The 27742-nt window shown below is 33.1% G+C and overlaps 2 protein-coding genes across 2 annotated transcripts; both read left to right on the top strand.

Annotated features, from left to right (window-relative positions):
* Nucleotides 1-6797: 6797 nt before the first annotated feature.
* On the top strand, nucleotides 6798-9506 carry LOC107137688 (olfactory receptor 11G2-like). The gene is made up of 2 exons (XM_015480149.1): nucleotides 6798-6829; nucleotides 8570-9506. The coding sequence occupies exons 1-2, from the start codon at nucleotides 6798-6800 to the stop codon at nucleotides 9504-9506; spliced, it is 969 nt and encodes a 322-aa protein (XP_015335635.1).
* A 15888-nt stretch (nucleotides 9507-25394) lies between these two features.
* Nucleotides 25395-26333, top strand: LOC107137842 (olfactory receptor 4K3-like). The gene has a single exon (XM_015480280.1). The coding sequence runs from the start codon at nucleotides 25395-25397 to the stop codon at nucleotides 26331-26333; it is 939 nt and encodes a 312-aa protein (XP_015335766.1).
* The last annotated feature ends 1409 nt before the right edge of the window (nucleotides 26334-27742 follow it).

Here is a 27742-nt window from a genome sequence, read left to right as displayed (position 1 = left end):
ATTACTCTGCATTAAAAAATGACAAAATCATAGAATTTGCAGGGAAATGGATGGCATTAGAGCAGATTATGCTAAGTGAAGCTAGCCAATCCCTAAAAAGCAAATGCCAAATGTCTTCTTTGATATAAGGAGAGTAACTAAGAACAGAGTAGGGACGAAGAACATGAGAAGAAGATTAACATTAAACAGGGATGAGAGGTGGAAGTGAAAGAGAGAGAGAAGGGAAATTGCATGGAAATGGAAGGAGACCCTCAGGGTTATACAAAAGTACATACAAGAGGAAGTGAGGGGAAAGGGAAAAATAATACAAGGGGGAGAAATGAATGACAGTAGAGGAGGTAGAGAGAGAAGAGGGGAGGGGAGGGGAGGGGAGGGGGGATAGTAGAGGATAGGAAAGGCAGCAGAACACAACAGACACTAGTATGGCAATATGTAAATCAATGGATGTGTAACTGATGTGATTCTGCAATCTATATATGGGGTAAAAATGGGAGTTCATAACCCACTTGAATCAAAGTGTGAAATATGATATATCAAGAACTATGTAATGTTTTGAACAACCAACAATAAAAAATTAAAAAAAAAAAGAAAACATACATGTGATACTGAATTTGCACGGAAGAATCCAACTCAATGATGAAAATCTTCATTCAGTATTGTTTGCTATATTGTCTAAATTTCTACTAGTTTGTTATTATTTTATAAGAAAAACATTTTTAAAAAACACACATAAACTAAGTATATACAAAAATAGAAATGGTAACATATTTGTTTGTGTTCAGTCATGAGGGAAGAAAGTTAAAGATCAGTACATGAAAAACTATAAAGCAGTGTATAAGGAAATGGAAAAAACCACAAGTAATTTGAAGTTATCCTATATTCATAGATTGGAAAAAATCAATTTGTTAAAATATCACACTACCTCCCACCCAAATCTACAGATTCAATAAAATCCCATTCAGAGTTCCAGTGACATTGTTTACAGATAGACAATTTACAATCCTAAAATTGAATAGAACCACTAAAAGACTGAATAAATAAAGCAAACTGAAAATGAGCAAAGGTGGAAGCATTGCACTTTGTGATTCCAAATTATATTCCAAAGCAATAGAAATCAAAACAGCACAGTACTGACATAAAAACAGGCCCATAAACAAATAAAATAAGAATGGAGAGCCCAGAAATAAGCTCATGAGTGTACAGTCAACTCATCTTAGACAAGAGCACAAAATTACACGATGAAGAAAGTATTCTATTTCAATAAATGGTGTTGGGACATAGAAATTCACATGCAAAAAAGTTGAAAATGAAATTTTTCTTACACTATAGCCCAAAGTCAACCAAAATGTATTAAATACTAATAAAAACAGAAATAAAAAATCACCTATGAGTAAATAAAGTTCCTTGACATTATTCTTGGCAATATATTTATGGCTATGAACTAAAATACAGACAAAAAAGCATTGAAATAATCTATTGAGACTATATATAATTAAGCAGCTTATTCACAATGAATCAAGAAACAATATGAAAAGATAATCTATATAATTCAAGAAAATATTTTCAAACCTTGCACCTGATAAGTTGTTAATATCTAAAGCATGTACTGAACAAAAGCAACTATATGTGAAAAAAAGAAAACATGTAACCCAATTAAAAGCTATGAAAAGAAGTGAATAGATATTTTTTGGAAAAAAATATATACAAATGGCCAACGGGTATATGAAAAGATGCTTAACAATACTAATAATTAGGCAAATACAAATCAAAACCACAGTGAAACTTCATTTTACATCTCTTAGAAGGATTTTTACAAAAAAATATTTAAAATAATAAAAAATTGTTGACCAGATTAAGTAGAAAGGGGACTCTTTTTAACAAAATTGGTGGGAATGTAAATTGGTACATTTAGTGTATAAAACAGAACTTTTAAATTGAATTAAAGTTTTAAATTGAATAACAATACGTTCCAACCATACCAGCCTGAAATTAGTATTCAAAGATACAAAGCACATGAAATTAGTATTCAAAGAGATAACTGCATTCCCATGTTCAGAGCAACACTGATCCCAATGGTTGATAGTAGTCAATTTATGGAAATAATCTAAACGTCCTTGAGAAGATGAGTGGATAAAGAGAATACAACACATATTAAACAGAGGCATTGTAAAATATATGTGTAATTATGTTATGGTTTGGACATAAGGTGTCTCCCTAAAGCTCACTTGTGAGATAATGCAAGAAGATTCAGCAGAGAAATGATTGGGTTGTGAGAGTCTTAACCCAATCAGTGAATTAATCCCTTGATAGAGTTTAACTGCCTGGCAACTAAAGTGGTAGGGTGTGGCTGGAGGAGGTGGGAATTAGGACACAGCTTTGGAGTATTTATTTGTGTCTCACAAGTGGAGATCTCTCTCTCTCTCTGTGCTTCCTTATCACCATGTGAGCTGCTTCCCTCTGCCACACTCTTCCTCCATGATGTTTTGCCTCATGGAGCTGGCCTTGTATGGACTAAGATCTCTGAAATTGTGAGCCCTTAAATAAATTTTCCTCCTTTAAAATTTTAGTCACAGCAGCAAAAAAAGCTGACTAAAACTTGGCTAAATGTTAAAATTATTGCTAAAAGCTTTGAAAACTGTACAACTTAAAGATGGGAATTAATTAATATTATTAACTTTTACTGTACCAAAAGTTTTGTAGTTATTTTATATTTCATTCTTACAGCATTCCTATAGATTAAGTATTTTTTTTTGTCAGATGAGGAAATAGAAACAGAAATAGATTAAAATCAAAGTCACAGTTCAACAAGTAGGATCGATATTTCAGAGCAAATCTTAACAATTAAAAAGCAAATGACTGTTTAACTGGGTATCCTGAATATAGCATTAGATAATATAACTTCCATAATTATTAAATAGTAATAGTTTTTAAAACTGATAAAAATCAGGATGAGGGCAATATAGGGCAGTTGGTAGAGTGCTCGCTTGCATTCAGAAGGCCCTGAGTTCAATCCCTAGCACTAGACACACACATACACACACACAAAATCAGGATGATTTCTTACTGCTAAATTGTTCCCTTGCAGCTATATATTAATGTTGTAGCAATTGCCACTGGAATTCTGCTTTTGTTATTACCTATCTTCTATGTCACTTATTCCAAAACGTGAGGAAAGAGCTACTAAAAATTTATTCTGGAAAGGTTTGTAGTGATAGAAAATTCAATTCAAAAACAAATATCAGATATTTCACACATCTCAGGGGCATATGCCTATCTGATATGCTATCAGGATATCATCTTTAAATCAGGTAATTCTCATTATAGATTATATGCTTACTTGTAATTTGAGACTCATCATATACGTCTCCCTTTCCACAGCAAATGTATGCTTTGTCAAATTGCTTTAGGAATGATTCTTTATTTCTGTCCTTACTCTGTATTTCTGAGTTCTCAGAGAAAGTTAAGGGGACAGTTTGGAAGGCAGTACTGTTTTTCATTCCTCACCTGCTTGCATTTGTATCACCCTCGGAAGTTCAGAGTATAAAAAGGAGATGAAAGCTGATTTAAAAATAGTGAAGAATTGTCAAGGAAGAGATTTAATAAAGAGGGAAGGAGAGTGGGCAATAATCTCTTCAATCTCCAGATTTAGAATTCTCAGTTTACTAAAGGACCAATATAAGCAATATCATTGTTACATTTGGAAGTAATTTCTCATCACTGAAGTTTTAACTTCTTATACACTCAGCATTAATACTCAAAAATAATACTTCCTATTTATGTCTGCAGGTTATAAAAACATAATCTTTCTCTATGAAGGACAGTGAATCACTTGGAACAGAAACACTGATTATCAAAGTGATCATTGTTATTTGTCTTTGTATAATTGAAATGGGATTTTTGTGTATTTTACTATTGAAGTATGATTTTGCCAATTATTTTAGAAAATCCAATCTTGTAACAAATTCAGGAATCACCTTTTATTTCTGGTTAATTCTGTGTTTTATCAAAATTAATTTTATCTAATGCTACTTCTATATCTATTAAAATCTCCTTATATTTTTTCTAATAATAAGTTACCCCAAGTTATATTCATATATGCTAATGAAAAATGGTGTGATGCTGGATAATTTAAAATAAAGAAATAAATCTCACTTGATCATATTCTATCATTTAGTGATATTCTACTATAGATCTTAGTTAATGTATTTAGAACCATTTTAGCTCTGGTAATCATAGCTAATAGCTAAACAATTAGGGAATTATTAAATAAATAATTATATATATGTACAAAGGTAGTGCTATACTAGAGAGCCATTAAAATACAGATAATCCCTTATGTATGGTTCAATTTAATGATGTTTCAACTTTGCCATGGTATGAAAATATACACATACAGCTACTCTGTTTATCTCTTGCAGTACTCAATGAATTACATTAAACATTCAACATTTTGTAACAATATGGGCATTTATTGAATGATTTTACCCAACTGTAGAATAAAAGTAGGGTAGTGTAAGCAATTTGGGTAGGTTAGGCATATTGTATATATTTTTTAACTTTGTTTTTATCATCTCAGTTGGATTATTAGGGTATAACCTTAGCATAAGTTGAAGAGCTAACTGTATATTAACTGTATATTTAGATTCTTGAAAAATTTTCATAAATGTCTTATTTTAAAAAACAACCAATGAAATTATTTCTCAAACTGATAAGGTGTAATGGAGTGGTGATTTACACCAAATTACACAGAAATGCGTCTTTCATAAGGTGAGTATACTGCAACATTACTTCTGTGTTAACCTACACCCTGTAGACATTTTTCCAAGCTTTGAACCAATTCTCCCAGCTAGAGTCACAATTTTCCCTTTATCATCAGAAAGAAGAGTATTTTTTTTCCTACTTAAAAACACCAAGTGAAAAATCCTTGAAAATGAATAAGAGGTAAGTAAAGATGTTCAATACATTTCAGCATAATTAATAAAGTGCTGAACATGACACTATGCTCCTTAAAAATATTGTTATAAGTTCCTTCTCTACAGACCTCCTCCCTAGAGATGGCCAGCACAAAGGCTCCTTATTTCACTGGTTCATTTCTTTCTGCCTAGACAATGAGAAATCACGATTCTCTTTCCAAATGTCAAGTTGCCTGCTGTCTTTTAACTTACATTAGTAGACACAAACGCCTCATACTTAATTTATTAATCTCATAATGTCCTTCCTCCAAAAAGCCTCACGAGTTCCCACAGTAATGCCTGAAACATGACTTCATTTCTCTGAGATCTGAGACCGGAATTTGAACTCTGATGTGGAAGATGGCATTCAATCATACAGGTGTCTATGATTCCCATCTTATTTCTTCAGGTAATGATCAATGATCCACCAGATTTCAGCCCTTCTTCCACTCTGCTCTAGTTTTATATTCTATCACAAAATTACAAAAGCACTGCTTCTTCAGAATCAAAGCCAAGGTTTTATCTGAGAGCTAAATTTGCTGGAGATCTTGTCACATTACCTTTTGTGTTCTACTCCATATAGTAGAGTTTGTACCCTAACTATGAAGGATTCCTAAAACAAGTGTGGACATATCTTCCTTTACTAAAATTTTAAGCAACATATTGCAAGGACCCTGTGACTTTCTGATTATTTTAGAGACTATCAGGCAAGGAAATTTTATTCACATTTTGATTGCAAATTTAAAGGAATAGCCTTTATGAACATAACAAAATTTTACATATTTTTGAAAATTATATATATATATTTGATTTCAATATCTATCTTACTATCTTATCTCAACTGTAAAATTAATGAAAAACAACATCATATAGAATAGAGTTGAGATTTTATGAAGAAAAATGTTATTACAGAATGTGGTTTGAGTTTCTTGATAAAATCTACCACATGATCAGTGGCTCTTCTGCATTGAAACATTCATTGATATTAGTCCATTCTTCTATCATATTCTTTGCCTTTTAATTATAGTTTATAGGAACAGACACCAGGCAGATGCTGTTTGCAATCTGGAGACAATACAGTCACAGTTGAATAAAATATAAAACAAAAAATTATGGAAGGGTACAAACACATATACACAAGACCCTTAGAGAAAGAAGACCAATGAAGCAAATGGAAATTTGTGGGCACAAGGATAGAGATAGATACAGAAACACAGAGAAAGAAGTAGAGTGAATGAAAATTAAAAATCATCAGCAAAGGTGGTATTGAAATGTCGAGGGCTTACTGAACTGGCATTGAATTGCAGTGTGTTCTTCATTCATCAAAAGCATCAGTTTATATTATATATGATTACTTTAAATTTGGATAAAATAACCAGTTTAGAAAAATTCTTTCCACATATAAAACAGGCGGGGCATGTAGCTCAGTGGCTAAATGTTCCTGACTTCAAGACTGGTACCAAAAACAAAACAAAATATTGTTTTTCAAATTTTAGACCTATTTAACAAAAAACTATATCTATAATATAGATAAAATATAATATATTTTAGTATAATATAGATAAAAATCTATATCTCTGAGTTCCCAAGATTGGAATTCATAAACACATGGTGAATATTTTAAGAATGAGTCAATTTACTTTCAACTTACCTTCCATGTCTGTATGATATGCTAAAACCTCCAAAAGTCAAAGTGATACAAATAGAATAGCTTTATTATTTTATTGCCTGGTTAGTGTTGAAAGTTAAGGTTTTAACATTCTAAAATATTGAATGGAGAATTTAAATTGGCATATGCTTTTTGCCCTAATGTTTACTTTTCCAAAATCAAATTACTATTTGCATATGAAACCCTTTAATAATACTATTCAAATAAAGTAATTTCAATAAAACATACAACAAGAATAATGAATACATGCCAAGGACTCTTATCCAACATATACATGAGACTCTTATCCAACATATATTCTTTTGCTATGAATGACTAAGAAAAGCATTTAATTATTCTTTGGAGCATAGTTTCATTGAGAATAGTTATCAAATACTTGGTATCAGGACCTCTTTAAAATCTTTCTTATTATAATGGACCCCACACAACTTTTATTTATGTAAATTATAGCCAATAATATTTATTATTTAGGAATTAAACCTGAAAAATATTTGCTTATAAATTAATTTTTAAATAGTAGCATTAAGTAATTAGACATATGTAAAGTAATTATGCATGTGAGGTCTATGTAAAAATAACTTCATCAAATTTACTAAGAAGAGTTGCAATTTACAACTTTTTGCCAATATCATTACTATTTGTCTTAATACAATAAAAGTTATTGAATCCTACCTACTTCTCTGGTTGATCTACTGTGATACTACACACCATAAAGCCTGAAAACTCCAATGTAATAATAAATAAAAAAGAAAATGAAAAACCAAATGTTGTCTTAACATTATTATGAAAATAGTTTTGATCTATTTTTCCCTCAAAGACCACCAATCATTCCTGGACTACCATAGCTCTCTAATATCAAGTAATAATAATTGGTTATTTACCTCTTTCCATACAAAAACCACAAGAGAGTTGATCACTCACCCTCCATTCCAATTACAAAGTATTGAAGAGGTTGATTACATATATCTCATATATTTATATTAATTTTATTTAAAAGATTCATTGATTATGATGGTATTACAAATCATCCCAATTATTACATTGGTTAACAAATTGAGATAAAATATTAGCAAATGATATTTATGGTTAGATCTGAAATGAAAATTATGGGATATCATCCGCATTGAATGACAAATAGCAGACAGGCTCATTTTTGTGGAATAAATTTTCAGATTCAAATTCTTTTAACCAGATCATTCTAATTATCCTGTAATATTTCAAGTAATATGTTATAAACCATATTTCTTTAAAAATAGTATTTCATTTATAATGCATAGTATTTCAAAAGAATTCATTTTTACTAATGAGATGAATTTATGTGGAAACTCCTATTAAGCATTCAAACTTTTTCATCTCAATATTTATTTAAATTGCAGTCTCAAATGTACAGAGAAAGAAAGGTCTTAACCTAACACAACAAAGCTAAAATGAATTATTCTATACGTATATTTTAATTCTATGACTCATCAAGATGCTCTCCTCAAATCAGTATGAAAGCCTGTATTACTCTCACAAATAGAGCAAAGAATATTGAACACAATCAAAGTAATATCTTTGTATGTCACAAACAATGACTTATCTCTTTATTTATTGTCTCCTTTCATTCACCACAAGACCTAAATTTGAATATGTTGTTTTGTTTCATTTAGTTTTCTTTTGTTTTTGTCAAAACCAAAATACAGGTGGTAAACTTCCTTTGACTCCAGACTCTCTCTTCCTCTTTTCAAATTGGGTTTGGTGTGTCTAGGGTAGGACTATGAGTAACTGAAAATCATGTAAATATCTCTGTATGAATAATCTGTTATTTTTGAAAGGAATATCAATGTGACCCCACTCAAGGAATCTGTTTTAAAAAGTCATATTATATAAGATCACTTCTCACATGAAATCTTTTTATCTTTGCAGCTTTAGGAACAAATAAAAATTTGAATGTAAATAATTGCTCCAGCTCTGTGAGTAAATTCATCCTCTTGGGCTTCCCTTACACCTGGAAGATTCAGATCCTCCTCTTTTCAATCTTTTCTGGAACATACATCTCAACCCTAATTGGAAACCTGTGCATTATCTGTGCTGTATGGTGGGACTATAGACTACAAACACCAATGTACATCCTGCTGGCCAACTTTTCCTTCCTGGAGATCTGTTATATCAACTCTACTGTCCCCAATATGCTAGCCAACTTTCTCTCTGAGAGCCATGACATTTCTTTCTCTGGGTGCTTCCTCCAGTTCTACTTCTTCTTCTCCATGGGCACCACTGAGACTTTCTTCTTGTCTGTCATGGCCTTTGACAGGTACCTTGCAATATGCAAACCCCTGAACTACCCTACAATCATGACTGTTCAAAACTCCTTCAGAATAGGAGCCGGCTGCTGGGTGTGTGGCTTCTTGTGTTTCCTCTTGCCTGTTTACCTAGTTTCTCAGCTCCCATTTTGCTGTGCAAATAAAATTGATCACTTTCTATGTGACCCAGGACCACTTATAAAGCTGTCCTGTGAACCAGCTCCTGGCACTGAAATTATCTGTGCCATCTATAACTCAGTCCTCATTTTCTCCACCTTCCTCTATATTACCAGTTCCTACACCTTGGTAATCAGAGCTGTACTCAGGGTCCCTTCAGCAGAAGGCCAGAAAAAGGCTTTCTCCACATGTGGCTCCCATCTGGCTGTAGTATCCCTCTTCTATGGCTCCATCATGGTTGTGTATGTGAGCCCCACAGCAGGAAATCCAGCAGGGATGCAGAAAATTGTGACTTTGTTCTATTCCATGTTAACTCCACTTTTCAACCCCTTGATCTACAGTTTACGGAATAAGGACATGAAGGAGGCCCTCAGAAAACTGTTCAGCACTGTAATGTTTCATAACAGCCATGGCAAAGGTTATTGAAGAAGCTGTGTGCACAAATAAATAATTAACACTTCGATTTTTGTCGTATTTATGGAAGTAGAAAATTTCTTGTAGAAGATGAGAAACATTCAAGTTTATTATAATGTTTATAAAGTTAGTTATATTCATTTGTTCATTCTATTAGATAAAAAATAATAATTATGTTCTTCCAAATAAAAGATTAATATTGAAAGGAAAATGATAGCTTATCTTGTTTGCTTTCAGAGTTATTTCCGTAGTTCATATTTTTCTCTCAGAAATTTCATAGTTCTCAGATGCACATATACACATGTAGAAAATCTATCCTACGTTTACAGTTCTTCCTAAAACTTTATCTTGGGTGGAAATTAATATATGATAAATTTGCATAGCAATTCTAGGGTAATGTTTTTTTTTTTTTTTTTTTTAAAGTTGGGTTTGCCTTTTGCCAATATTCTGAAGAACACTTGTGATTCAAACTTTTAGCATGAACTTTCCTCATGCTGCAAACCAAGCCTTTCTGAAATTGAAAAACATTCAATTCAATGACTATGCAACCACTTTTCCTTTCCCTTCACCCTTTGTTAGACATTTAATGATTCTGCTTCATTGATATCATGAATAATGAATGAACAAGGTTTTCTGAACATGAATATATGTGTTCACTTCCCTAGAATATATATTGAGGAATGAAATAACTAGATTATATGTTAATTTTCTATGCAGCATTTTGAGGAATTTTCAGACCATTCTCAGAAAGACTATGCCCTATTATTCTCAAAACGAAATGTTCACAATGTACAGGAATTTCTGTTTTCCTGTGTCTTTGACAACACTAGTTATCTTCTGTATTTTTAACTTTTACCATCTCAATCCCTGCCAAATGGATTTTCCTTGTGGCTTCTATTGGCTTCTCCCTAAGTCCTGATGTGCTGATCACCATTTTAAGTACTTACTGCAAACTGAAAAGTCCTCTTTGCAGAAATTTTCTGAGCCTGTTTCATTTAGTTATCATCTTTTCATCATTGCAATTATGATAAATCCACTTTCATAAATGATGTATCTTTTGTCACATTTTTTTTACTAATGCACAATTTGAAAAATTTTCTCCCAAACTGGGAGCTATCTTTATATTCTAAATTATGTATTTTGAAGCTTTGTATTTTGTTGAAGTTCGTCTAATCTACTTACTTTTGTTGATCAGATGTACTTTTGGTGTTACATTTAATAAAACAAGGTCTAACACTAGGTAATAGTGCTTCCGTGAACATGGGTGTGCAGATGTTTCTTCAACACACTTGTCTTTTTTTTCTTCAACACACTGATTTCATGTTATTTGGACATGTAACAAGGAGTGGGATTACTGAAAAATATGGTACTTGTCTTTTTAAGTCTTTTTTTTCAGAAATTTTCTCCTCATTTTCTAAAATAGTTGTAATAATTTGCATCTCCACCAAAAGTTTGCAATGGTTCTCTTTGGCACAACATTAACAGCACTAGTTAATTTTAGTCTTTTTAATGATGGCCCTATTTACTGAAGCAAGATAATATTTTATTGTGGTTTGATTTGCATTTTCTTTGATTAGTGATGTTGAATATTTTTTCATATACCTTTTGACCATTGTATGTCTTTTCTTTTTCTTTCTTTTTTTTTTTTTAGAAAATGTCTATTCAGATCAATTTCCTACTTGTCTAAAAACTAATTTGTGTGTGTGTGTGTGTGTGTGTGTGTGTGTGTGTGTGATGCTGGGGATTAAATCCAGTAACACTCTACCGCAGACACTACAGAGCTACAATACCTGTCCCCATTTTGTGTGAGTGTGTGTGTAACAGAGTCTCACTAAGTTGTTCAGGCTGTTCTTCAACTTCTGATTCTCATTGTCCTGACTTCTTCTAAGTTGCTGAGATTACAGGCATGCCCCAAGGTTGCTGGCATATACTGCCTATTGCAAAGTCAACTTATTTGTTTTGTTTTATTTTTTTTCTGTTGAGTTTTTGAGTTCCTTATGTATTACAGATATGAATCCTCATTGTCAGATGCATAGTTTATAAATAATGTTTCCCATTCTGTATGTTTTCTCTTTACTTTTCAACTAGCTGTCATACAAGCTCTGACATTTATGTTTGTCAAAATTACAATCAAATTGGCAAACAACTAATAGAATCTCCAAATGTGGGTAAAAATGAAGATCCATAAATGAGAATAATAATTATTATCAAGAGGCCCATTTTTGGGTCTACTAAGGAACTCAGAGACCAAATGAAACCACCTAGATTTACTGCTTATTAACAGATCAAGAAGGAAAGACGAGTCAACTTTTGTAAGCAAAGTTGGTTCTCAGTCCTAGTCCTGCTTATTCTTCTCTTAACCTTAATCCTTATAAAGTGGATAGCTTTCAATCTTATTTCTCTTTCCTGTGTAATTAGTCATTGTACTTACTGAGTGTTCTGATGCATCACACACACACACACACACACACACACACGATCATTCTCTACTGCACAGTAGTAGTAGTAGTCTACCCATGATGTCTGTATTAATTGATTACAATGAGATCCAGAGCTGAGTTTATGCACAGGGGCCATCCTCCACCATCACCAAGTCATTGTTGTTCTGCATGAGTACGAAGACAGCTGCAATGCAGACAGCATCTAACTGCAGGGATTGTTCAAAAAAGCTTATTCACACAATGCAATTGTACAAAGACAGGTGGGACATAACAGGGGAATTAAGGCAGAAGTCAAGACTCTTAAGTGTGGGAAGAATTGTCACTTGTACTCATGCACCTTTCTTGCTCAATATATGATAAGTGGCCCTTTTAGAATGTGACAGGGCCACTAAGACCCAGAACATTCCTCCTTGCCTTTGCCACTCAAGGGACTTGCAAGCCTCCTCTGGGACAGTAAGTTCCAGCTGCAGCAGGCCATGGACAGAGACAGTCATATCAGCAAACTTCATCTTTTTCAGAAAGGCTTCCCTGGAAAGTGAGGAGAATGGAAGTCTGTTCACATGTGGGTGGATGTTCAAGAGTAAAAAGAGCAGCAGTATGGTGGACTCCAGCCTCACCTCACACTGGCCATCTTGGGTCTGCTGTCCCATGCTCCTTCTGCATCATTGGGAAGAAGTTCACTTCTGTATCCGACAGCATCCTGAGCTCTGTTGAATCCAGTCATCTGTAATCCAAACAACAAAGAAGTGGATACAACCATGAGGGCTCTCTGAAGAGATTTGGGGAATTCTTAGAGGGAAATGTAGGATCTCTTTTTAAGATGAACTTCCTGGATCCATGTAGAGTAAGCAAGAAACACAAAGCCAGATTATAATAACCAAATATTCAATAATATTTTAACATAGTATCAGCAAAATAATTAGATGGGTTGAATTTTTCTATAAATGTTGTTTAAACTCAATGACTCACCTTCAAAAGGTATGTAGAAGTTCATTTTACCAAGAAGTTATCACATGGTTCCTAATAAACATGTATAATTTTTCATGTCACTTGAAAAGGAGAAAAAAATGCCTTTAAGTCCATTAGTATCAAATCTTACTCCCATCTTTCTACCCTCAAATATTTTGATTTCAAAGAACTTTGTCCCTATTCCAAAGCTAAGATTACACATTCCAGAAATACACTGAATTTTTGCTTAAGGTAATTGGACTATAATATGTTATCATCTATAATAAATTATATCACACAAGTTGTTGATTTCTAGGGAACTTATGTAACAACATTTGAATACCATTGCACTACTAATTTTACTTAATAAATCACAATTCACTGACATTTCTCTTGCTGTAAAAATGCACAGACTTATTTTCAACTATGCATTTGTTTCCTTGGTCTATATCACATTTGTATATAAGAAAAATATAGAAACTACATAAAACTGTGTTTTGTATTTTTGGCAAGTCTTATTATAAGCATAGTAGAAATCTGGTGAGGAGGGGAAGGTAGATACATATTTAGGATACATTATTTTATCCTCTTCTGTGTGTCCTTTGATCTTAACCACATGAGTAGAATTTAATGGTCCAGGAGACATTGAAATATGAAGAAAAAAAATCAGTGGCAGCAATTGTGGCTAGAAAGAACACAGGAATATAACCTTGTTCATCCAATCAGGTAAGACAAATTATCTCAATAACACAAAAATCAAATATTGTATTTTACTTTCACTTCAATGAATAGCCAATCTACAAACTAAAATCTTTGGACAGTCTCAATGTTGATCATGTTATCTCAGAATGCGCTTTTGAGAAATAGCAAATTCCTGAGAGACTACTTTCTGATGATTCACTGAGGGAAAATAAAGAAATTGTTGTGATCACCTTAAAGCTGATTTTTGTGCAGGCTGAGAGATAGGGGTTAACTTTCATTCTGTGACATGGATTTCCTGTTTTCCCAGCACCATTTGATGGATGGTATGAGGTAACTGTTTTTATGTGGGTTTGTCTCTGTGTATTCTATTCTGTGTCATTGGACTTCTTGCCTATTTTGTTGTCAATACCATGGTGGTTTGGTTACCATAGCTCTGTTATATAGTTTAAGGTCTGGTATTGTGATGCCTCTTTCTCCATTTTTCTCAGTAAAGATTTATTTAGCTATTCTGAGTCTTTTATTTTTCCAAGTGATCTTCATGACAGCTTTTTCTATTTCTATGAAGAACATCATTGGAATTTTGATGAATCTGTATAGTTTTATTCGTAGTATGGATGGCCATTTGACAATATTGATTCTGCCAATCCAAAAGCATGGAAGGTCTTTCCATCTTCAAAGGTCTTCCTCAATTTTTTTTCTTTTGTGTTCTTAGCTTATATTTTAGAGATTCTTCATCTCTTTTTTTAAATTGATTCTTAAGTATTTGACTTTTTTTGAGACTATTGTGAATGGATGGTTTTCCTAACATCTCTTTCAACTGGTTCATCATTGCTATATAGAAATACAATGACTTATGAGTGTTAATTTTGCATACTGCTACCTTTCTGAATTCATTTATGAATTCTAGAAACTAACTGGTGTCTTTTTTGGATCAAATACATAGGACTTAGACCATAAATCCTGCACATACTAGAAGAGAATATAGGCCTAACACTTTACTATATTGGCTCAGAAACAGACTTCCTTAACAAGAATCCTAAAGCACAAGAAATAAAATTTAAAAAAATCAATAAATTGGATGACATCAAACCATAAAGCTTCTTAAAACAAAGAAAACTTTCAAGAGTGTGAAGAGAGAACCTTCAGAATGGGAGAAAATCTTTGCCACATGACATTAATTTTCAATATATAAAAATAACTCAAAAAGCTTAACACCAAAAACACAAATAACCTAATCAATAAATGGGCAAAAATAACTGAACAGACACTTTTCAAATGAAGAAATATGAATTTTCAACAAATATATGAAAAATGCTCTATATCTCTAGCAATTAGAGAAATACAAATTAAAACTACATTGAGATTTCATCACACTCCAGACAGAATGACAAGTATCAAGATTATAAGTAACAACACATGTTAACAAGGATGTGGGGGAAAAGGGATCACTCATACATTGTTGATGGGATTGCAAATTGGTGCAACCTCTTTGGAAAACAGTATAGAGACTCCTCAAAAAACTAGTAATGGAAGCCACATTTGACCCAGTTTTCCCACTCCTTGATGTATATCCAAAGGATTTATATAATCACTATTGTGATACAACCATACCAATATACATAGCAGCATAATTCATAATAGCTAAGCTACAGAACCAACCTAGATGCCCATTAACAGATGAATGGATAAAAGGAATATGGTACATATACAGAATGGAATAATACTCAGCCATAAAGAAGAAAACCTTTATGACATTTGTCAGTAAATGGATGGAACTGGAGTGCAAAATGTTAAATGAAATAAGCCAATCCATAAAAATCAAAAGTTTTTGCTGATATGTGGGAGCTAAACCACAATAAAGGGAGACAGGAGAAAAGGGGAAATTCAGTAGACTAGATAAAGGGGCAAAAAGTAAGGGAGGGTATAGGAATAAGAAAGGCTTTAGAATAATTTTCCTCCCTACACATAGGAAAACACCTAAGTGAATCCCACATTTTGCCCATCTAAAAGAATGGGGACTGAGTTAGAATAAGATATATTCTATGCTTATTTAATTTTATCAAAATGGATTCTACTGTCATACATAACTAAAAGAACCAATAAAAAAGAAGGAGTTCTGATTTAAAAAAGAAAATAAAGTTTTCCCCTTTTTTATGGGGAAGAATACGGGGGACTAAATTATATTGTATGTTTTTATGGTTATATCAAAGTGAATCCTAATACTATGTATAACTAAAAAGAATCAATAAAGATTTTAAAAAGAAAGAAAAAATAAACATAATTTTATGAGCAAGATCAGTAACTGAAGTGAAAGCAGTATAAGAGGAAAGCACATACTTTTTTAAAATCCATTAATGCAAATACCTCAGCACCATCACCAGTACCCTCCCAGACAAAAGACGAATGTCTTTATAAATAATCAAATACCTGTGATAGCAGACTTTATGGATTCTCCACAACTATCACACTATCACACAATAAGATAGAAGCCATGGCACTTGGAGAACTCCCTTGTGCACAACCAAGGGCAGAGTTCTGTTTAACACTCCCAGAATGGAGACGTCTCCCCACTGCCAGAGGAGAAGACGCAATGACAGTTTGTACATAGACTGCACAAAATATACACATGTGTGATAATTCTGAATTTGCACAGAAGTATCCCACTTAATGATCAAAATCTTCTAGCAATATTGTTTGCTACATGACCTGAAGTTCTACTGTTTGTTATTCATTGTAAAAAAAAAACACAGTTCTTTTTAGAGCATACATTAGTTAAGGATATAAACATACAAAAGGTAACATATTTGTTTTCAGTCATGAGGGATTTTATTAACTCTTTTCTTCTTTGAAAATCAGCTGAGATCAAAGCCCTAGGGAAATGGCATCCCAGTAGGTATGGAGAAGAGGAATAGATACAGAAAAAGACAAGGAAAATAGGTGGGAGACACATACATTATAAACATTCATATTTTTCCCAGACATTTTTTTTTCATTTTTGTCATATTTATTTGATCATTTGTTACACATAACAACAGAGTATATTTCAATGTATTATGCATACATGGAACATAACTCATTCTAATTAGGATCCCATTCATTTTTTTAAAAAAAATTAAATTTATTATAATTAGTTGTACATTACAGTAGAATACATTTATGCACTTTGATATATATCATAATAAATAGATTATAATTTCTCATTTTTCTGATTGTACATGTTGCAGAATCACATTGGTCAGGCAGTCATATATGTACATAGGTAATAATGTCTATTTCATTCTACTATCCTTCCTACCCTCATATCCCCTCCCCTCCCTTCAATCCCTTGTCCACAATCTAAAGTAACTCTATTCTTCCCTACTCCCCACCCCTCACCCCACATTGTGAATTAACATCCACATACAGAATCCCATTCTGGTGATTGTACAAGATGTGGTGTTACACTGGTCATGTATTCATACAGGAACATATGAATGTTCTGAAAAAACATAGGAAAGTTACTTCCAACTCGTTCTACTGTCTTTCCTATACTTATCTCCCCTACCTTCCCTTTATTCCGCTTTGTCTAATCCAGTGAATTTTTGTTCTCCTCCACCCCTTATTGTGTATTAGAATCTGCATGTCAGAAGAACAATGGGCCTTTGGTTTTACAATTGGCTTATTTCACTTAGCATGATATTTTCCAGCTCCATCAATTTAATGACAAATGGCATCATTTCATTCTTCTTTAAGACTGAGTAATATCCCATTGTGTATATATACTCCATTTTCTTTATACATTCATCTGTTGAAGGACATCTAGGTTAGATACATACCTTAGCTATTATAAATTGAGCTGCTATAAACATTGATGTGGTTGCATCAGTGTATGCTGCTTTTAAGTCCTTTGAGTATATGGCTGGGTTGTGGGATAGCTGGGTCAAATGATGGTTCCATTCCAATTTTTTCAAGGAATCGCCATTCTGCTTTCCATAGTAGTTGTACCAATTTGCAGTCTCACCAGTAATGTACCTTTTCCCACACATCCTTGCCAACATTTATTGTTATTAGTATTCTTGATAATTGCCATTCTGACTGAAGTGAGATGAAATCTCAATGTAGTTTTTTTAAAAATTTAATTTGTTATATATGACAGGAGAATGCATTTGAGTTCATAGTATACATATAGAGCACAATTTTTCATATCTGTGGTTGTACACAAAGTAGAGTCACACCATTCATGTTTCCCAGACGTATCTTAACTGTACTGTAATGAGATAAGAAGAACAGTAGCAACAGGAGAGAATGACTTTGAAGAAAGTTTCATTAGCATAACTGGACAGTAAGTTTTAACTATATGACATTCAACTGGAAAAAATGGGGGATCATATCAGTCCCAGAATCACAAGCACAGACACCCAATGCTGTCATGTTCTAAAAGGAACAATTATTTGATTTAATAATTCACATCGAAGCCTTGTAAGTGTTCATAATACAACATTTATAGTGGAAAACACTTGAAAAATACAAATTGTGATTTATCTACATCTAGATTATTCTGAGGAACAAAAAGCAATAATCTAGATGTAGGGCATTCAGAATGACTGAGTGAAAAGCTTGGAAAAATACTTCCCCAGAAAAACAACAATAAAACTGGACACAATTTTTAGATATGCACACAGAAAACAACATTTAAAGCTCCTGGAAATGACAAGACATAGAACAAATTAAGAAACAATTGTTAAGGAAAATAGACAAGATCTAAGTAAAAATAGGAATCCATATGTGTGTGTGTGTATCTATGTATGTATATATATATTAATAGAGGCTACTATTTCTCCAGCTGTGTGTTATTCAATTTCTTTCCACCACAAGAAGGTTGGCCTTGGAAATGGGTGGGTGTCTCCTCTTCTCCCTCTCAGCTCCAACATTTCAACACAGACTCTTTTCTAGGTGGGCCAAGGCAGGGTGTGATAAATGGTGGCTTCCTTCTCACCTCATAGCTTTGGTGCCATGTTGTGGAGATCTTCCCAGGTGAGCATGGCAGAGAGAAAATTCCGGAAGCTCCCTGGTTCTGCCTTTATATGGAGAAAGACATGGAAAACCTGAGACCAGGTATTATGAAAAGAAACATTATTAACTGTTTTCTTAAAAAGAAAGAAAGAAAGAAAGAAAGAAATCCAGCCATCTGGGCGTAGTACTATATACTAATAATTTATAAAATGTAGGTGGAATATAAAATACCTAGAAAGACAGAAAGAATATAAAAATAAAGGGACAAAACTAATAAAGATGGGTTGGGGATGTGGCTCAAGTGGTAATGCGCTTGCATAGCATGCATGAGGCACTGGGTTCGATTCTCAGAACCATGTAAAAATAAAATAAAGATATTGTGTCCACCTAAAACTAAAAAAATATAAATATAAAAAACCACTAAAGATACTGTATTTAAAACTACACACAGAAAAATTTCAGGACCTGAGAGCTTCACTAGAGACTCCTATCACACATTACAGAAGAACAATACTAATTTTTCACAAACTCTTCCAAGATAACTCATTTGATGATGTCAAATTTACTCTGATAACAAAGCAGGAAAAGACAACAAAACGTTAGGAAAACTATAACCTAATAACCATCATGGATGTAGGCCCAACTGTAAACTATCTAACAGAAGCATAGGTTAAGTATAAAGACACAAATAGGCTTTAAAAAAAGTCAAAGGACGGATACTACCTGATTTCAAGTCTTAACTGGAATGGTGCTGTAATCAAGATGAGGCTTTGGAAAAAGAATAGACATATAGGTCAATGGAGCAGAACAGAGACCATAAACAGATGCACAAATATAATTAACTGATCTTTTACAAAAGAGCAAAGACAATGCAAAGGAGAAAAAGGAGAAAATGCAATCTTTCCTATAAATGGGGCTGGAACAACTAGACCATGCACAAAATAGATACAATGTGCATGCACACAGACAATACACCTTAACTCAAAATTAACTCACAAAACTTAAGAGACATAAGGTAAATGGCAACTTGAAATTCTTTATGATGACACAAGAGTAAATCCAGATGACATTAGGTATGGAAATGTCTTGTTAGAGTCAAAGTCACAATTTGTGAAATACTAATTTTGCAAACTGAGTTCAATTAAAATTAATATACTCTTCTTTTTGAGGCAATGTAAAAAGAATGAGAAGACAGGTCAAACCGCAGAGAGTATTTGTAAAAGACATATCTAATAAAGGATTGTCATCCATAATGCACCAAGAACATTTAAAAGTCAACAAAAAGAGAAATAATTTAAGAATTTCCCAAAACATAAACAGAAATGTCCCATGACAACATGCAAAAAGTGTAAATAGGTGTACAAAAAGAGGTTCAACTTCAGATCAATAGAGAACTGGGAAATAAAACAACAAAAAGACACTACTATGTAACTATTAGCAGAGTCAAAATCAAAACACTGACACATGGATATTTACAAGAGCTTTCTTCACAATTTCTCTAAAATGGAAGAACTACAATGGGCTTCAGTTTATGAATGGATAATAAACTATTACAGAAATGCAATATTAGTTAGTCATAAATACAGAAAATACCACTAGAAGGCACAGAGGAACCAAAAATGCATATTAATAAACAAAAACCCTAACCTGAAAAGCTTATGTAGAGTTTGAGTTTCTGCAATTCTGAAAAAGACAAAACATTGAGACAATTTAAAGTGTCTTCCAGAGGTTTTAGGGAAGGAGGAAAGAAGGAATGAGCAGAACACAGACAATTTCTAATGCAGTAGAACTACTTGGTAGTATACTATAATAGTGTGGATAGATGTGATTATTTGTCCAAACCCATGGAGTGCACAACACCCAAAGTGAACTGTAATCTAAACTATGGACTTTAGGTTAGTTAAAGTGTGTTCATCTATGTTCAAACTTCATCTGGAGGTTTGGATGTTGAAAGTGGAGAAACTGAATAATTCTGTGTGTGCTATGCATGACAATTTGAAATTTCTAGTCATTTTCTGAGAACCTGAAATTGCTCTAAAATAGTCCTAAAATGTTTGGATTAAAGGATAGAAATATATACACAATGCTGATATAAACCAAAAGAAAACATTAGTAACTCTTTTTTTAAATACATGTCAAGAGTGGAATGCATTACAATCCTTATTATACATTAGCAACTCTTTTAATAAAAAGCAAAATATGATTCAAAAATACTACCAGAGATTAAAGAAGAGCATTTTGTAATGAGGAAGGGGTTAATTAATCAGGAAGATATAATGATTTTATTGATGTATAGCCTCAATAAGAGAATTTTAAAAATAAATAAAATACTAAAACAACTGCAACAAGAAATACACAAAAATTATAAGCAGACTTCATATCTCTTTCTCAGTTATTGATAGTAGACAAAAATTCAGACATGAGCTAGACCTGAATAACAATATGAAACAATGTGATGTAATTAATACCTATAGAGTGCTTAGATGCAAAATATCAGCATGCTACTTTTTAAAAAAATACACACAAAATATTTGCCAAGTTGACTCATATTCGGGTTCATAAGCCAACTCATAATGAATTTTAAAGTATTTAAGTCATACAAATTTGTCTATAAATACACATTCCAGATTTATCTAGCAAAATTTCCTGCAACAAATGAACTGGCCATTCAATGTAGCATTGAGATAGGATGCAATACTGCTCAACAATAGAAAAGAATGCAGTATTGGTTCAACAAAGTTATGCATTTGTAACTAAATACATGGAAAGAAATCAGACCAAGAAAAATTACATAAACTGGAGTATATTCAATTAAAACTCTGGAAAATACAAATAGCAAACACACACAGATTTGTGGTTGTAAATAGAGAAGGGAAGGAGTGATTGTCAAGGTACAAGGGAACTTTGGGGATGAGCATACATTACTTATCCTATGATGATGTATTCATGGCTGGGTACAGGTATCAAAACTTATCAAGTCACTTAAATATGGGTAGTTTGTGATATGCCAATGTACCCAATGAACTCATCTAAGATGTCAAAACAGTAGATGGATTTTAAACTAACATCAATATCTTTACAGAAAAATCAAAAGATATCTTAATAATTTAATAGCCAGTGAATAACTGTTCAGGATCTCAATCAATCACAGATATCATGTAAGATAATCAGTCAGTTGAGAAAAGTTACTTCCTTACTTGGATGACTATGATGTGTATTAGGGCACTCCATCTATACAGGGATATGATTTCTCTATAAATCAAGACTACATTAACTGATTACATACACCAAGCAAGACGTGAAAATTGCAGAAAACAAATTCTTAGTATTTTTTATCTAATATAATTTTGTTAACTAGACTAGGTTTTTATTTGAGGTTTTCCTGGACTCCCTGTTTTGATTTCCAAAATATTTAATAGTGTAATCACTCTTAGCCAAGAAGTCCCCAAGAGATGTCCAAAGTAAATTAGTTTTATGATCCTCATTGTGTTCAGATGTAGAATGGGAATTTATACTCAGGGGATCACTTCAGGTGGAAAATACATGTCAGGCTTCAGGAGAGCAGGTCCACAGATACAGCCTCATACAGCCTGGGCTATCATCTGCTGCACATATCAGAAAAGAATAAGAGGGGATCCAGTCCAAGAAAAAAAAAACTGTGTTTAGTAAGTCAACTCATGTTCTTGATTCTCTTCATGATTTTTATTAAAATATGTCTGTATATCTGTTTCACATGTGCCCACTATGCTTTGAGATGAGAAGCTTATCTAGCTTCTGACATTCTCAGATCTCAATTCATAGTTCTCTATAAATTAAAGGCTTTTCCTCATCTCCCTTTGTTTCTGGAATTCCTACAGTATCTTAAACAACCATGGACCCAACACCATAATGCACCTCCTCAAAAACCACCTCAGGTCTCTGTGGGGTTTCACAGTTCTCCTATGGTTAAATCATCTGAGCAGACTTCAGAAATATTTATATAAATGGTCCTCCCCATTTAAGAGAATAATGTTTTTCATATAATGATGAGCACTGCAACATTACTCATAGAGATAGAAGTAAAAGGAGTTACATATTGAGTGAGAAGTGACATTATTAAATAAATAGATTAAAACTCATCGGTGAGAGTAAAGGAAGGCATCATGAGCTGGTGGGAGGAACGTGCACCTTCTCACTGTGTACTTCACCCGGGGTATGTTTCAGTGATATATTAAGCTCTGGAGAAAAGATTCTTCTTAAAGTGTAAGTATGAAAAACTTCAGTTTTCATATAGAAAAATTATTCATGGAAGGACATTGCATATACAAGTTGATATTTTGTTGATTTTCATACTCCTGAGATACCAGTGCAATCAGTTTATATAAAATGTCAGTAGCTAATGTTTTAAAGAAAGTTTATTACATGCATTTAACTCACAGAAAATACTCAGCTGTACAATAAACTCTGGAATTAGTGTTGCTTTAAGATCCATCTTGAAAAATAGAGGAATAATTAATATTTATTACTATTCTCGGAAGACAACAAGTATATCTGTGTTGTATATGTTCTGGTACATCTTCTGGTTCATCTTCATTTCTATTTCTTACAGATATAGAAATGGAAGTAATAAAACCTTCCTTTTGAAGTCACAATAGATAATAGACTAAGATTTCAGGCTACACAGGACTAATTAAAGATTCTATAGTTACTCTAATTGTCCTAAATATTTTATTTAATATTAAGGGTAATATCATTTGTCCCCCAATATATATTTACAGTTACAGAACTGATTTTTTTTAAAAGCTGTGTAAATTCTTATTATGAATTCTTCTCTGAAATTGTACATATTCATCTTTTCACAAATCTCTCTCTCAAACAGATAGACACTTGGTTTTGCTATTAGCTATCTTCTGTCACTTATTCAACAGGTTCAGAACTAGTTACTGAAAATTTCTCTTGAAAGGATTTTCTCTTGAGACCAAAAGAGACTTTTAAGAAAAGAAAGTCAGTTACAGAGCGAATTTCCCCAATAGTTATGAATCTCTTGGAAGTCATTCTAGAATTTTTTTTATTTTAGAAATTAGGTAATCTTTTCTATTATGGAGGATGTGTTTATTTGTAAGTTTTAAGGCCATTAACACCAGTCCCCTAATCTATTGTAAATGTATGTCCTAGGTAATTTTTTAGGAGAAATTTTCTTCTTATTGGTCTTAATTACTGCTTCTGAGGTCTTACTGTAAGGGTAGGGTAAGGTAATATACCTGATGAGTAACAGATATCATAATTTCCCTGCTCTCCATGGAAACACCTGGACATATCATAGTACAAAGGAGGGTGTGTCAGGCAAAAACTGAAACTTCCAGGAGAAGGTAATCATGAATGAGATCTCTCTATGGTCCATTTTTGGAAGAATATTGAATTCAAGCCTAGCTGAACATAAGCAAAATCAGTGTTAAGTTGAAAGATGAACAAAGAACTCTGAAATTTATCTATTGCCAACCCAGACTAACTCTCAGTGATGTACTTTGCTTACACATATATGTAATTTATACTCAGAAAACACAGATAATGGCAGATATATGAAAATGGATCTATATAGAGATAGACAAACAGATGGTGTTTCAACTTTGTTGGTCAAGAGATGGAAATAGTTCAAAATCTAGGCATTTCACAGCCTCCATGCATTGTAACAGAATATAAGTACTGTCTATTGATAAGCCTGACTTATAAGGAGCTTCTTTTTCAGAGTTCTAGAAGTCAAAATCTTCAAGTTGCTTTAAAATTTGATGAATGTCTTTCCATGTGGTGCTCCACTGATTGTTTTCCTTGTCAATTCACTTTTCTAAATTAGTTGATTCTGTGGTATATTTTAACTAATGACAAATTATGTGCCTATTATTGTATCCCATTCATTATGCCCAAATATGTATTATATCCCCTTCTATATACTTTCTCTCATGCCCCACCATATATTTGATAAAAATAAGATTTAGATTTATGATGTCTTACAGAATAGGTTCCACTGAATATTGAAAAAATTGATATACATGGTAGAGAGAATTATCATGTTATCTCTATTCATTTGTACTGGATAACAACATCTATTCATTTCCTAAGTACAATAGTCAATTCTTATCTCTAGAGGACATATCTCAAAATATTCTGTAGATGACAGTACTGCAAATAGTACTGAAAATGTTACATAGTATATTTTTCCTAAAAATGCATACCTATCATGATGTTTAATATACAAACTAGAATAATAAAGAGCTCAACAATAACAAATAGTAAAATAGAATAACCATCACATATTACAAAAAAAAACCTTGTGTGAATGTGATTATTTTTTCAGTGATTCAAAACAAATACTAACACTTTCATACTGAAGTTGATTTAAGGCAGCTGAAATAATGAAAATCCACTACTGCATATGACCTAATCATAGTTAATCAAAACAATGGTTGCCATTGATCTGCACAGATTAACTTACAGGAATGGTAGAAAGAAGCTAGTTTCCAGGTTACACCAAAGTCTTTTATTAGCCATATGTGTGTTTTCTTACTCTCTTCTTGTGAGAAAATCTATTTAATGATAAATAATTTGTGCAACAATCCCATCTTGGTCTCTGCATCCTGGAAAGTCATTCTTGGGCATTAACCTTTTCAAAGGGGTTATTATACAATGTATATTTGCACAACGTGTTTCTTTGTACTTATACCTTTAACTCTCTGATAAAGATGCTAACTATTGTGTGTACAATAAATATTAAAAATCATCCTTTCTCATATCACTAACTGACACTCTATCATACCTAGGTTCTTTCAGGTAACACAATAGAATGGGTGGAGAAAATCAGTCTGCAGTATCAGAATTTGTGCTTCTGGGACTCTGTCACTCATGGAATACTCAGATATTACTCTTTGTAATATTTTTGGTGCTTTATCTCATCATTGTTCCTGGAAATATTGTCATTGTGACCTCAATCATAACTGACCCTCATCTCTATTCCCCTATGTATTTTTTGTTAGCTAACTTGTCCTTTGTTGACATGTGGCTTTCCTCAATTACCACTCCTAAGATGATCATAGACTTTCTCAGAGAGGACAAGACCATTTCCTTTGGTGGCTGCATGTCCCAGGTCTTCCTTGCCCAATTAATTGCAGCACTTGAGATGGTGCTCCTGGTGGTCATGGCCTATGACCGCTATGTGGCCATCTGCAAACCACTTCACTACTTCACCATTATGAGCCTACAAAAGTGCATTGGGCTGGTGGTGACCGCCTGGACCATTGGCTTTGTGCATGCCCTGAGCCAAGTGGTTGTCATTGTGCACTTGCCTTTCTGTGGCCCCAGGGAAGTGGACAGCTTCTTCTGTGATAGACCACTGGTAGTCAAGCTCGCCTGCATGGATCGCCATAATATAGAAATTTTCATGAATATTAACTGTGGGTTTGTGGCTATAACTTCCTTTGTTATGCTACTGATATCCTATACACATATTCTTATCACCGTAAGCAAAAGCTCTAAAACTGGTGCATCTAAGGCCCTGTCCACATGCAGTGCCCACATCGCAGTGGTGGTGCTTTTCTTTGGGCCTTGCATCTTCCTCTACGTGTGGCCACTCAGCATCACCTGGATGGACAAATTTCTTGCTGTGTTTTATTCTGTATTTACTCCTCTCCTCAATCCAGTCATTTATACACTGAGAAACAAAGAGATGAAAAATGCTATGAAGAGATTCAGAAGCTACTACATAGATTGCAAGAGAAACACTTAATGCCTAAATATCTAGTGATCCTTCGTTATCATGGAATTATCTACTCAATCTTCTTATGTGTTTAACTTTGTTAAATGAGATCTAAATTTATTTTAACAAAGGAGTATATACATCCTATTGGGCAGCATCTTGATCACTTAATCAGGGAGACTTAACAATTGAAATTATGTAAATGCCTTAAAGAGGAATTTTACAATATGGAAACAAAATCAGGTCAAAATACATAGAGAAATAGACAAAAATTCTAAATAAGTATTCGAATATACCTTTCAATAATTAATAGAGAACATGGTCAAAAATTCATGGAGATGTGGTTGATCTGAAAATCACCATGTAGAAATTTTTCAGCAAGTGATACATAGAACATTTTGACCCAAAACATCATAATAGTTCTTATTTTCAATTGCAAACAAAACATACAATGAGTTGGACCATATTCTAGGCTATAAAATAAGTGTCAACAAACTTTAATATATTTGGGTCACAAAGAAATTTGTACTGAAATTTTTATAAACAACTTTTTTTTAAAAAACAGGGAGAGAGCGAGAGAGCTAGAGAGAGAGAGAGAGAGAGAGAATTTTAATATTTATTTATTTATTTATTTTTTAGTTTTTGGCAGACACAACATCTTTGTTTGTATGTGGTGCTGAGGATCGAACCTGGGCCACACGCATGCCTGGCGAGCGTGCTACCGCTTGAGACACATCCCCAGCCCAATATAAACAACTTTTTAAAAATTATTTTTAGTTATAGATGGACACAATACCTTTATTTAATTGTTTATTTTTGTGTGGTGCCAGAAATGGAACCCTGTGCCTCATGCATGCTAGGCAAGCGCTCTACCAGTGAACCACAAACCCCAGGCCCTATCACAACTTTATTTTAATGGTCCAAAATGAAAACAGCCTAATATCTCTCACCAGATGAATCAAAAACCAGATTACAGTACAAACATAAAATAGAACACTGCTGCTCAGAAATAAAAATAAATGTTCTGTTCATAAACACAATATATGGGTGAAGGTATACTGAGTGGTAGATACCAGACCAAAAGGAAGACAAACTTATTATATACTACTTATATAAAATTTAATTTCCATATTTATAGAAAATGTAACATGAAGTGAGGAATAAGACACCCATTAATGTTTGTCTTGGAGAAAGAGTGTGTGGAGAGACTGAGAAAGGGGTTATCAAGGAGCAAGGCAACTTTGGGGGAACGAGGCATAAACATGTCCACTAGCCTGATCATGGTGATGTTTTCATAATTGTGAACATACATAGGTAAAAGTATATTGAACAGAAGATTTTTATGAACCATTTAATATATATCAATTGCATCTGAGAAAGTTGTTTTATCATTTAAGAGGTCAAAAAACTGTATTTTAAACTAACATCTATTTGATTTT

The sequence above is a fragment of the Marmota marmota genome, unplaced genomic scaffold (assembly GCF_001458135.2).
Source record: "Marmota marmota marmota unplaced genomic scaffold, marMar, whole genome shotgun sequence".
Classification (NCBI taxonomy): Eukaryota; Metazoa; Chordata; class Mammalia; order Rodentia; family Sciuridae; genus Marmota; species Marmota marmota.
The sequence above is the reverse complement of the archived record's forward strand: the minus strand, read 5'-3'. Positions and strand labels throughout refer to the sequence as shown.